Source organism: Eulemur rufifrons, chromosome 17 (genome assembly GCF_041146395.1).
Source record: "Eulemur rufifrons isolate Redbay chromosome 17, OSU_ERuf_1, whole genome shotgun sequence".
Classification (NCBI taxonomy): Eukaryota; Metazoa; Chordata; class Mammalia; order Primates; family Lemuridae; genus Eulemur; species Eulemur rufifrons.
Window position 1 is genome coordinate 24,944,427 of NC_090999.1, and position 12,559 is coordinate 24,956,985.

At 40.8% G+C, this 12,559-nt stretch overlaps 2 protein-coding genes across 5 annotated transcripts in view; one reads left to right on the forward strand and one right to left on the reverse strand.

Moving 5' to 3' along the window:
* Positions 1-4,048, reverse strand: part of NUP155 (nucleoporin 155) — a 65,050-nt gene extending 61,002 nt beyond the window's left edge. For both annotated transcript variants that reach the window (XM_069492028.1, XM_069492027.1), the window contains exons 1-3: positions 3,870-4,048; positions 857-994; positions 442-538 (exon numbers count right to left, since the gene is read on the reverse strand). In XM_069492028.1, coding sequence (XP_069348129.1) covers positions 442-538; positions 857-994; positions 3,870-4,026 — 392 coding nt within the window. In that variant the 5' untranslated portion in view covers positions 4,027-4,048. The remainder of the gene's footprint in view (positions 1-441; positions 539-856; positions 995-3,869) is intronic.
* Positions 4,049-5,495: 1,447 nt separating this feature from the next.
* The window catches only part of WDR70 (WD repeat domain 70), a 231,392-nt gene continuing 224,328 nt past the window's right edge, over positions 5,496-12,559 (forward strand). For 2 of the 3 annotated variants that reach the window (XM_069492033.1, XM_069492035.1), the window contains exons 1-3: positions 5,496-5,681; positions 5,776-5,841; positions 9,751-9,834. In XM_069492033.1, the coding sequence (XP_069348134.1) occupies positions 5,657-5,681; positions 5,776-5,841; positions 9,751-9,834 (175 nt within the window). In that variant the 5' untranslated portion in view covers positions 5,496-5,656. The remainder of the gene's footprint in view (positions 5,682-5,775; positions 5,842-9,750; positions 9,835-12,559) is intronic. The other variant, XM_069492036.1, reaches the window with a different exon arrangement.

Sequence of the window (12,559 nt, forward strand, 5' to 3'; positions counted from 1 at the left end):
ACCTTCACTCAGACTCTAGTCTATACATTTAATTTACATATAAAGTCAAATTCACAAAATGAAAACCAAACTATTAAGTCACTTCAAGGAAAACAGGTCTTTAAAAATGTTAAATCATCTCTTGATGAATATCAACATAGTATCTTTTCTACAAAGTAAGACCTTGGGATCTAGACCCTGGCTACTCAAAGATTGTACCTAAGCTAGCTGCATCACCTGGGAGCTTGTTACAATGCAGACTCTTGGGCCTCACTTGGACTACTAAAAACACACTAAATTCACATTTTAACATCCACAGATGACTGGTATTTATATTGAGAAGCACTGACCAGACATTTGATGCTTGAAAGATAAATCAGGCAGCTTCTAATGAGTAGAATACTAGCCACAATAAAGGGTATCTACCAATCGCACTAAAGCAATGCAGCCTTAAATACATACCCATCCTCATAGTTCCACATGAATATGTCACTGTCAATTGTAAGCCAAGCTCTGCTGATAGGTGGGAACACACCCATCATGCAGTTACACTGCATATCTGAGGTAGTATGGATGTAAGGTAGAAAGAGTTCAATCTCATTTTTTTAAACTTTTTTCCATAGCCTTCCCCCCCCGCCCCCCCAGCAAACCCATTCCTCGGTATCAATAGTTTTGTACTTGAGATTTATGATTATGAAATTGTGATCTGTCCACTCTTTAAAAGAACAAAGTACTCATATACTTAAATGTAGTTTAAATAAAACTCTAAAACAAACTCATATACAATACACTAACTAAACATAAAAGAAGGATTATAATAATGAAAATACCGATTGTAACATTTTTTCAAATAGTTAAACACTAAGTAATAGGATACGTCCAAACTGTTCAACAAGTTCAGGTGGGAGAGGAACTCTTCTGATAGAACTGATCTCTGGAAGGTTGGGTACGGACAGCAAACCAGGTCCTTGTAGAGGATAATCCATATCTGACATGCCTGAAACAGTGGGATTATCTGCAAAAAATAAAATGAAGCATTTATTTATAATAATAATATACTGCTCATCAACTGGGCATATAGAAGCGTTGACGTAAACAAATGGAAAAAAATCAAATTGTGTGTATGGTGGTTCTAAACGTAGAGAGAATCAAGTACTTGTGACCTGACACAAAGTAGGTCTCAAATAGTCCATTGTTAAGGTGGGAGCAGTTACTGGTTTCAGCCTTGAAGGGAAAGTTATCTTTCACAAGGACTTGCTCCACAACAAAGGAAATGTTTAGTTTTATTAATTTAGTGTTTTTCTATTATTTCACTAATCTGAAATGGGAAAATATAAAACTTGCTTTGGGATTCAAAGAAAATAACAAGGGGCAGACAAAATACTGATGGGGGAAAAACAGTTTATTGCCTTTCTTAAACCCCCCCTTTTTTTTTTGAGAGACAGAGTCTCAATCTGTTATCCAGGCTAGAGTACAGAGGCGCAATCATAGCTCACTGCAACCTCTAACTTCAGGGCTCACATCATCCTCCACAGTAGCTAAGACTACAGGCACACACCACCATGCCCAGCTAATTTTTTTAGAATTTTTTTTTTTTTTTTGTACAGATGGGGTGTCCCTATGTTGCCCAGGCTGGTCTCAAACTCCTATCCTCAAGCGATCCTCCCACCTCGGCCTCCCAAAGTGCTAGGGTTATAGGTGTGAGTCATCTGAACATTAATTTAAAATGATCCATATCTTTTCCCTTTAGATTTCTCCCCCAGACCAATAAGACAAATGCAAATAATACCACACAAGCAATATCTCAGTGGGGAGAAAAACCAGACGGCTTCATAATGGGTTCTCATTGGGCAACCTTTTTCTTGCTCCAAGACTCAGATCACTAAGGACAGGAGTAGGTTGGTCTACTCAGCCTGTCCCGGTCCTGAACAAGGTGTTCTTTAGACCTCTCTGATGACCTAATTATCCCAGGCACATTTTCAAGTTCTCTCTAGAGTACAAAGATTTTAGGGAAAACTGACAAATAAAACAAATTTTATAAGTATTAAGGAAATTTAAAAAAATATACGCAAGTAGAGAGAAAAATACAATCAATTCCTAAGTACTGATTACCCAGCTTCAACAATTACCAATAAATTTGCCCAATCATGTTTCATTTATATTACCATCCACTCCTTCCCCAACAGGTTCCTTATAAAGCAAATCCAGACGTCCCATTTAATCCTAAAACATAGTTTTAAGAGAACACTGCACATGTTAAATGGCAGTACAAGCACAAAGTTAAAATGGAATAACCTTAGTGAGGATGGGAATGATTAAGAAAGATTTCAAAGACAAACCAAAGACTTTCACATGGAGTCTGGAAGAGTTTTGTCAGGCAAAGAAGAACAACATTCCAAAAAACAATAAAGAGTAAAATAAAATCTGGAAGAGGGGCTTATTATGGAAAACATGTTAAGTTTTCTGTAACTGGACCAAAGGGTGGAGAATAGGATGGAAAAGAAGGGGAAGAGATTAAGTTGAAGAGCCAGGGATCAGCTACGTAAAGAGTAGGACCAGAGTGTATGGACTCTTTTTACATCTTGTTTTCAAACCTAAGGAGGCCAAAGTGAGTAATGTTCAACTTAATGGTTGCTAATAGGCCAATCAAGTCTCATAAGACAAGCCATTGAAGGCTGGCACGGTGGCTCAGGCCTGTAATCCTAGCACTCTGGGAGGCTGAGGCGGGAGAATCACTCGAGGTCAGGAGTTTGAGACCAGCCTGAGCAAGAGCAAGACCCTGTTTCTACTAAAAAATATAAAGAAATTAGCCGGACAACTAATAATACATAGAAAAAATTAGCCAGGCATGGTGGTGCACGCCTGTAGTCCCAGATACTTGGGAGACTGAGGCAGAAGGATTGCTTGAGCCCAGGAGTTTGAGGTTGCTGTGAGCTAGGCTGATGCCACAGCACTCTAGTCCGGGCAAAAGAGCCAGACTCTGTCTCAGGAAAAAAAAAAAAAAAAAAGACAAGCCGTTGGTAAGTAGCTGTAAAGAACAAATACTATCTTTGTTTCTGTCATTTCTGATTACAGATCTATCAGTTAAAGCTTTTTATAAATTCTCAGAGATGTTTTTCTGGTTACAATGCACAGATTATCCTGGTTATATTACCTTCGTTCTCCCTCAACAAAATATCATCTTTATCTTTCTTATACTTCTCTGCTTTTCTCCAAATCCTACCTCACAAAGGGGTCACATATTCTAGCATTTGATTTAATTCCATAAGCCCTGAGGAGCTGCTCATAATTTAAAACCGTTAAACGAATTACTTTCCAGTCACCTCTCTTTTGTCGACACATACTCTGACTTACCCTCCCTGTGCATCAACACTGCTGCTTTCCTTGTTTTTTTCTTTTATTCCATTGGTCGTTCTCTTAACACCTCCCAGCACTTCATAGTACACTAACTCTACATATAATAGAGCATATTTTTGAGAGAATGTGGTAAATTTCCAAATTAACTTCGTTTGCGCTTACGATTTACTCAAACATTAACACGAGGACTGAACAAGGATGGGACTTGGATCAGGAGATGCTTCTCATCTGGCCTTAGCGATAAACACTTGGGAGCAGTGAGAAGCTCATTAGGGTTAGGGTCTTCCCTCTTTCTGTTTCAACTGGAAGTCTGCTCTTCACCCTTGCTCTCTCAAGTATCTACAATGAAGAAAGTAAAGACAAGAAAAATATTGAAAATAGTCTGTTTACTGTTCTTTAATAATGCAGCAAACAGCGCCCTAATTCTCAGGATGTCCTCGCCCGTACCAATCTTGGGGATAAGGACCAAGTAGTCAGGCGAGAGTCCTTTCGGCTGAGAAAGGAGGGTCACCAATTGGACACCAATCACTCACTTGGGGCAGGCACCATGAGCAGCTCGGAAAGGTCCGGGTACATGCGGTCTTCTTGCAACTGACGGTCGATGAGCCGCCCCGCATTTTCTAGAGCTTCCTGCAGGGCTGCGGCCGACGTGGAGGCCGGCATCACCGCGCCAAGTAAAGAAGACGGCATCTCGAAAATCTTAGACACCAGGGTCCGGAAAAAGTCAAAACCCAAAGAGAAATAAGAAAGGACCCAATAAATTAGCCCAGATCCACGACTTAGGGCGCGCGCGCCAAACGAGCCTCGCGGCGCCTCATCATGACGCACTTCCGGTTCATTGGGGAGGGAACTGGGAGACGCGTTTCTGAAACTGGGAAGAGGCAGCTGTTAAAGAGGGGCTGGACGTGGGGGATAGGGCGAGGGGGACGAGGGTTCAGGAGTTAGGGAGGGGGAAATAGGAGGCGTTGTCTAGGGAAGGGAAAAGGGGAGAGACCAGAGGAGGGACGGAGGAAGGAACCGGGTCGGGTGGGGTGGGGACGAAGGACGGAACAGGGACGGGGTAGGTGGGATCCGGGTAGTGCAGCAGGGTGCGGAGGCAGCTCTGGTTCCGGTTGTTTTGGCGCGTGCTCGACCTTGGGCCTCGAACCTCCCACGTCAAAATCCCCCGACTGCAACTGTTTAATTAAGAGTACGCGTGTTCCTAATTCATCTTTTCATCCCCAGCACGTTAGGGACAGGTGCGGTTGTTAGCGCTAACCACAGGAAAAGAGGAGGGCAAAATTGAGGAGGCGAATGAGTATTTAGAACCAAACTGGCAACAGCAGGAACTTGAGGATAGGGACTTTTCCCGGTCAGTAGCATGGGCGGAAACTAGGAGCTCATGTCCAAAGGTAACTTTTTCTTCGTTAAGTACATTAGTATAGTAAAAAAATCACACCCATCAGCGCCATGACAGTTTACAAATGTCATGGCAACCCCTGGAAGTTACCCTAGAAGGATAAAATAGGGGAGGGTCGTTAGCTCTAAGAACTCTCCACCTTTTTCCCAGAGAAATAATGAGTATTCCACTCATCTAGCATATCATAAGGTGTATATATGAAACTAGAAGTGTGGTAAACCCCAGGGTCTTCTCCACTGGCAGAGATAGATCCATGTTCCCTCAGGAAACGTACTTCTCTTTCTATTCTATGCTGACAAGCCTGCAATAAAAGCTGCTTGTCCTTAAGGTACTGCAAGCAGAGACAGACAAGCAGAGCAATTAAAGTTCATCACTATAATTTTGCTAATGAAGTATGTAAAAGTGCAGTAATATGATTAGAGAAAGGAGCAAAGACAGGCTTCATGAAAAGGAAACTTAAATGGATAAATCAAGGCACCCTTCTTCAAAGTGCTCTTCAGTCATGTAATAGGTATTAGTTTCTTCCTTAAAATATAGTCAAAAGGTGAAGAACTGTGAGAGTTTCTTCATAGAGAAGGATAAAACGCAAAGAAAAGATTATTGACTTCTCTTTAGAATTCCCTGTGGATTAAAAGTCACCTTAGTGGTAAACGCGTCTTAAAAAGTAAAGGGTGTTAAACAAACGCTAGTACTTTGTCCCAGCAGTGGATTGAGTTGGAGACCTCGGCGGCGCTTCCCCGCCCTACCGCTAGGGCAGCGCTGTGGAGAAAACCGCGGTTTCTCGGCGTAAGGCGCCGCTCTTGACGTTGGCAGGGACCCTGACTCTCGGAGGCGGTACTTCCTCCCCGGTTTGCCGCGGGTTTGCAGTTAGCCACAGCTGTTTGGATGTAACTGCGGCTTGTACTGGGTGTGTGGCCAGCCATGGAGCGCTCGGGGTCCAGCGAAGGTGGGTTTCGTGAGGCAAGTCCTGGCAGGGTGGGCGGTGCTGGGAAGCCGGGGGCGCAGCACTGAGACTCCTTTCTTTTCTTCTTTTGCCCCAGTGACAGGCTCAGACTCGTCGGGGTCGGACCCGCAGCTGGCAGTCACCATGGGCTTCACGGGGTTCGGTGAGTGACTGTCCCAGGCAGAGTCTTTTCTCCTTTGGCAGAGGTTTTTAAGAGCCGTAGGTTGGGAGGGGAAGCCAAGCTGTCATTTCTGTCCGGCACCTTCCTCTGTACCAACTCGGAATGTCTTTAGCTCCCGTGTATACATTGCAGTTTCTTGACACTCTTCCCCATTTGTCTTCTAACCTGCTTGTCTGTTGAAATCGGCTCAGGTGACACTTAGGAGAAGCTCTGAGAGAAAGGCAGATTGCTTTTGTGACCCACTCGGAGGATGTTTGTATCCTGAGACTTAGAACTGAGGATTGAGTAGTCCTTATAGAGGTTACCCTTTTGGCAACAAATGGGCCATTAAGTGATATTATAATGGTCATACAGGCCTTTTTGATTCAAATGTTTTTTGTGAGACAAGAGTCTCACTTTGTCACCAGGCTAGAGTGCAGTGGCATCATCATAGCTCACTGCAGCCTCAAACTGTAGCTGGGACTACAGGACCCCACCACCACACCCAGCTAGTTTTTTCTATTTTTAGTAGAGACCGGGGTTGAAGGGGGGGGTTCTCGCTCCTGCTCTTGCTCAGGCTGGTCTCGAACTCCTGAGTTCAAGTGATCCTCCTGCCTTGGCCTCCCAGAGTGCTCGGATTACAGGTGTGAGCTACCGCCCCCCTCCCCAACTGATTCAATTCTTTCTCCTCCAGAATCTTTCACTTCAGTCCCTCTGTAGATCCTAGTCATGGCATCTTAATGAAGTTACAAATATCTCAAATAGTCGTAGTCACCTGTTAAAAACATTACAGTCAGTAATAATCACATGTAAATTGTTTTTCCACAATTGAGTCTTAGAGAGAACAGATGTTAGGCTAATGTGTCTAGATCTCCTTTTAATTCACTTATTCAGCTAATGTCTTGAGTTACATATTTACCATCTTCTAGGTGGTGAGGGCTACAAAAGGGTAATTATAGTACTTATTTTTGTTTCAGTTGTTTTTTAAAACTTTCCTCCCTACTTTCAAAAGCAACACTTACTGGCCAGGCGTGGTGGCTCACACCTGTAAACCGCCCCCCCCCCCAGCACTTTGGGAGGCTGAGGTGGGAGGATCACTTGAGGCCAGGAGTTCGAGACCATCCTAAGCAACATAGTGAGATTCCCATCTCTACACAAAATAGAAAAATCAGTCAGGTGTGGTGGCATGTGCCTGTAGTTTCAGCTATTTGGGAGGCTGAGGCAGGAGGATTGCTTCAGCCCAGCCCAGGAGTTTGAGGCAGTGAGCTATGACAATGCCACTGCACTGTCATGGGACAGAGTGAGACCCTGTTTCAAACAAACAAACAAACAAACAAAAACCCACTTATTAATAATATAAGGATGAAAGTAAAATTACTTGTACTTTCATAGTCTAGAAGTCAAGACTTAAAATTTAATTTGCTTTTCAGTCTTTTCTGTTGTATATTAAAACATTAATATACTTATGAATAAGTTTATATTATTCTTAAATATTTTGAAGATTTTTGCATATTATAAAATGCTCTTCCAAAACATTTTTAATGACCGAATAGTAGACTGCCATAATTTGTAATGTTTTTTAACATTTCTCTAGTTTCTAATTTTAACTTATCAATAATGCTAAAATGAACATTTTTATGAATAACACCTTTCTTTTTGTAAAAGGATTTTTGATGTGTATTTCTATAGGGTAGGTTTCTAAAAGGGGGACTACTTTATTCAGAAATATAAATATTAAAAAGTAACTAAAAATTGGGTATGTATCTTTTAAAGCTTCTTGATACTCACTGCTATAGTACCCTTCAGAAACGTTGTTTCAGTTTACACCAAAGTCAACAATGTAAGAATGCCATTTTTACCATATCCCTACCAACACAAGAGTACATATTATTATGTTTAAAAAGTAGAAAAAACAATGAAAGTAAATAAAACTTTGCCAGCCTGATTCATGAAAAAATGTTTTTTCAAGTGCTGTTCATCTAAACATTGATTTGGCCAGGCCTGGTGCTTCACGCTTATAATACCAGCAATCTAGGAGGCTGAGGTGGGAGGATTCCTTGAGGCCAAGAGTTTGAGACCAGCCTGGGCAACATAGTGAGAGCCTCATCTCTGCAAAAAGTAAAAATAAAAAATTAGCCAGGCATGGTGGTGTGTGCCTGTAGTCCCAGCTACTTGGCAGGCTTATGCAAGAGAATCCCTTGAACCCAAAATTTTGAGGCTACAGTGAGCTATGATCCTGCCACTGCACTCCAGCCTGGGCGACAGAGTGAGACCTGTCTCTAAAAAAAAAAAAAACAAAACAAACATTGAGACTCTTACTAATTTCCCTGAACTTTTTCTCAAGATTTTTGTTTTGACCAGTAGGTATTAATTCTATGATAATAATGAAATATTAGATTTACATGTCTGAGGTCAATGTTTGAGGATTTATACTTTGCCTTGGGTTGTGTTCATACATACTTGGTCTATAGATTTTATTTTATTTGATGTTATGTTATTTTTGAGGGAGAGTCTCGTTCTCCTGCCCAGGCTGGAGTGCAGTGACATAATCATAGCTCCCTGCACCCTCGAACTCCTGGGCTCAAGCAATCTTTCTGCCTCAGCGTCCCTAGTAGATGGAACTATTGGCACATGCCACCATGCCTGGCTAATTTTTCTCATTTTTTGTAGAGATGGGTCTTTCTATGTTGTGCAGGCTGGTCCTGAACTCCTGACCTCAAGAGGTCCTCCTACCTTGACCTCCCAAAGTGTTGAGGTTACAGGCGTGAGCCACCACAGTTGGCCAGTCTATAATTTTTAAATCCTCCATTCTAGTATCTCATTCCTTTACTCAAGAGTGAGAAAAGCATGGTCCATATGTTTATGCCAAGTGGGGGAAAGTTTTAAGTGTTTTGATAAAGTTACTGGGGATCAACCCCAGTTCCTTTGCTTCACTGCTCACATTTAGTGTTGGTTCTTTGGGAGTTTTGATATTACATTTAAGATAATGTACTAAAAAATTACCATTTGTATTTTTTTATTGTTGCTGTAATAAGTTGCCATGAGTTTAGCAGTTTAAAAAAAATACAGATTTGTTATCTTATAGTTCTCTAGGTCAAAAGTCGAGATAGGCTATACTGATTTTTCTCCTCCAGGCATCAAGCCTGAAATCAAGGTGTCAGGAGGCCCAGGCTCATATCTGGGGACTGTGGTAGGGAGAGGGAGGTTTCTGCTTACAGTGGAGCTGGGGTCTCTGTTTCCCTCCTGGCTATCAGGCTTAGCTCCTTAAAATACCTGCCTTGCTTCTCATGTTGTCCCCTTCATCTTCAAGCCAACAACACTGCCTCAAGTCCTTCTCACATTTTGAATCTCTCTGATGACTTCTGCTGTATCTTTTTTTTTTTTTTAAAGTGTGAAATGAAATTTATTGAGGAAGGACAAGATAGGTTTACAGAGCAAGAGCAAGATATGTTCGCCACAGATGATGAATGGACTCCCCTGTCATAACAAGAGACACTTCTGCTATACCTATTCTGCAGTTTTTCTTTTAAGGGCCAACTAGGATAATCTACCTATTTCAAAGTCCATAATTCTAGTTATATCTGCAAAGTACCTTTTGTTGTGTACTGTAACATTTTCACAGATTCCAGGGATTAAGTTATGTGCATTCTCCAGTCTGCCTGCCACTCCAGTGTTGTTTCAAGGCAGGGGTGGGGCAGATCTAGGTAAATTAGAGAAGAACGGGAAAGTTGGCTGGTTAAAAGTTATTTGTGAACTAAACTCTTTCTTCCTTGATGTTTTATGGTTATCTTGGAGCTATGCTATAAACTACACAGACCAAGTGGTTATTGATCAATCAGTAAGTATTAAGTACCTAAAGTTTGGCCTGCTTATTGAAAGACAGTCACAGTCTTTCACTTGTTCCTGTTTTAGGGAAAAAAGCTCGTACCTTTGACTTGGAAGCAATGTTTGAACAAACTCGAAGAACAGCTGTGGAAAGAAGTCGTAAAACACTGGGTAAGAAGTTCAGATATTTGTCCTATTATTGGTCTAAATACTGTGTATATTTTACACAATATGTTGGCAGTTATAAGACAGAAAATTACAAGATTGTTGAAAGACCCTATGTGTGGGTTCCTTTGGAAGCAGGCTTGAAGGTTTTTTTTTTTCTTTTAAAACGTGGTAAAAGTTATATCTAAATAAGATAAGAAGTGTGAGTACTAAAATCTTTTTAAAGTGTGTTCTATGAACAAACAAGGATTCTCACTTAATTTGTAGGAGTCAAAAGCAATTTCTTTATTACCTCTCCTCCCACCTCTATCTGACTCTCATTTCCCTGTTTTCTTTCCTGCTTACAGTGGAACCAGTGTTTGGAGGCTGGGCCGGAGGTGGCTCTCAGAGCTGTATACAATACTGACTGTTGACCCAGACAGTATAGAAAATTGAGACATACAGTAAATGTAGCTGCTGCTGTTGAATCCCTGCTTTAATGAGTTATAATACACATTTAATGAAGGCCCCAGTTTCCAGACTGGTTTGATACCAGATGGTTGGCAATTCTAGGTACTACCTGAGGGTCTTCAGAGGAGGCTGACTCTGCTTTCTTTGCATCTGATTCAGATCATTCTTATACTAGAGAAGGGTTAGATGTAACTTGATAGAGCAGAAGGGGTAGGAATCAGACAGGACTCCTGGAAAAATTTAAATGAATGTTGTTATGGTACTTACAGTTGTTGGTATAGCAGCAATGTCTAATATTTGGGCAGAGAACTTGTCGCAAAATATTTTTGGCCTTTGAAAGAAAAACATTTTTTTTTGTGTGGCAGAAAGAAAGCTACATATACTATTTTTTAAAAAACCTTCATTATTATGTGAAATTTCAAGCACAGTAGTATAATAACAAGCTACCATGTACCTATCACTCAGATTTAACTACTGTAACAATTCATGGCTAGTGTTACTTACTTCCCCCTTTTCAGATTATTTTGAGCAAATCCTATACATATCATTTCATCCGTAAGTATTTTTGTATATATCTTAAAGTGATATGGATTCTTTTAAAAAGCTTAACCAAAATTCCTGTAAAGGACAGGAAAAAACAAAATGTTTTTCCTACTCCAATCAATACTTTACTTTTGACACCAGATGTGTGGGACTTTTTCCCTAAACATCAAGCAGTTCTACAGTTAACACCAACTTGGTGTCTAATAACTCACTTCAGTTCTGACTCTGTCTACCTGGAGACTACAGGAGAAGACAGCCTTCACTTCAGACACTAATTGCAGGTCCCAGGTTGTGACCTGTGCATCTGATCCACTGGCTATAAATTAGGGTTCCCATGACTCCCTGCCTGGGTTTGATAATATGCTAGGACAGCTTACAGAACTTAGGGAAACACTTAGGTTTACCAGTTTATTATAAAGGATAATATAAAGGGTACAGATGAACAGTCAGATGAAGTGATGCATTGGGCAAGGTATTGGGTGGGGGAGGTGTGGAGCTTCCATGCCCTCTTTTGGTACACCAACCCCCTAGCATCTCCATGTGTTCAACTACCCTGAGGCTCATCAAATCTAGTGGTTCAAGAGTTTCTCTGTATAGAGCATAATCTCCAGTTCCCCACCCTGTTCCCAAAGGTTGGTGGGTAGGGCTAAAAGTTTCAGTCATCAATCACTTGGTCTTGCTGGTGAGTATCCCCATCCTGAGGCTATCTTGGGGTCCCACCCTAAGTTACTTCAGTAGCATAAACTCAGGTGGGATCAAAAGGGGCTCCTAGTGAGTAACAAAAGACGATTCCTATCCCTCAGGAAATTCCAAGGGGTTTAGGATCTCTGACAGGAACACAGGGCAGAGTCCAAATATATTTCATATTATACTGTAATATTGTTACCATATCTAAAACAATCAGACAGGGAATGTATGTACATTCAGGGCAACTTGAAGCTGTGTTCCTGGGTTCAAAAAAAAGATCGAACAAATTTAATATCCTCAACCAAGTTACAAAGATATGCTATCTGAGGCATTTACAAATATTTTAAATAGATTATAAACATTTTAGTGAATGTTTATACTATCGTAGGGTGTCTTGTATTTACCTCTTTAAGCATTTCATACAAAATGCTTTGAACAGGGATTGTCTTATAAGTTTTATAGTCCACAGTACCATGCCTTGTAAGATAGATTCTCAGTATATATTTAAGGAGATTGAATTGAATTTAGAACTGTAAAACTACCTGTTAAAAAATAAAATCCTGCTTCTTTGGAGAATGTGTTAAAATGGCACAATCCATTGGAAAGAGTTTGGAATTTGGAGTTGGGGGGACCTGAGTTTGAGGCTCAGTTCCACGTTCTACTAGATGAGTAAGATCGGATGGGTTTTCAAATTTCCCATCCTTCATTTCCCCATCTGTTGGGTGGGTATAATGATAAGATCTACCTTGGAAGTTTCTTGAAGAGAATAAGATGTTGGGCATAGTACCTTATAAACAGTAAAATACTTCATAAGTATTATTTTTAATTCCTATAATTTTTCTTAGTAAAGCATGTAGACATTCTTCCTAGGAGAAATTTTGTTAGTTATTAGGTGTTTTACTTTTTGGAAAATTATCTCAAGACTATGTCTGCCTTTGATGTTTGTGGACAAATTAAATGTATTGAACTTTTTTTTTTTTTTTTTTTTGAGACAGAGTCTCACTCTGTTGCACAGGCTAGAGTGCCGTGGCATCAGCCTAGCTCACAGCAA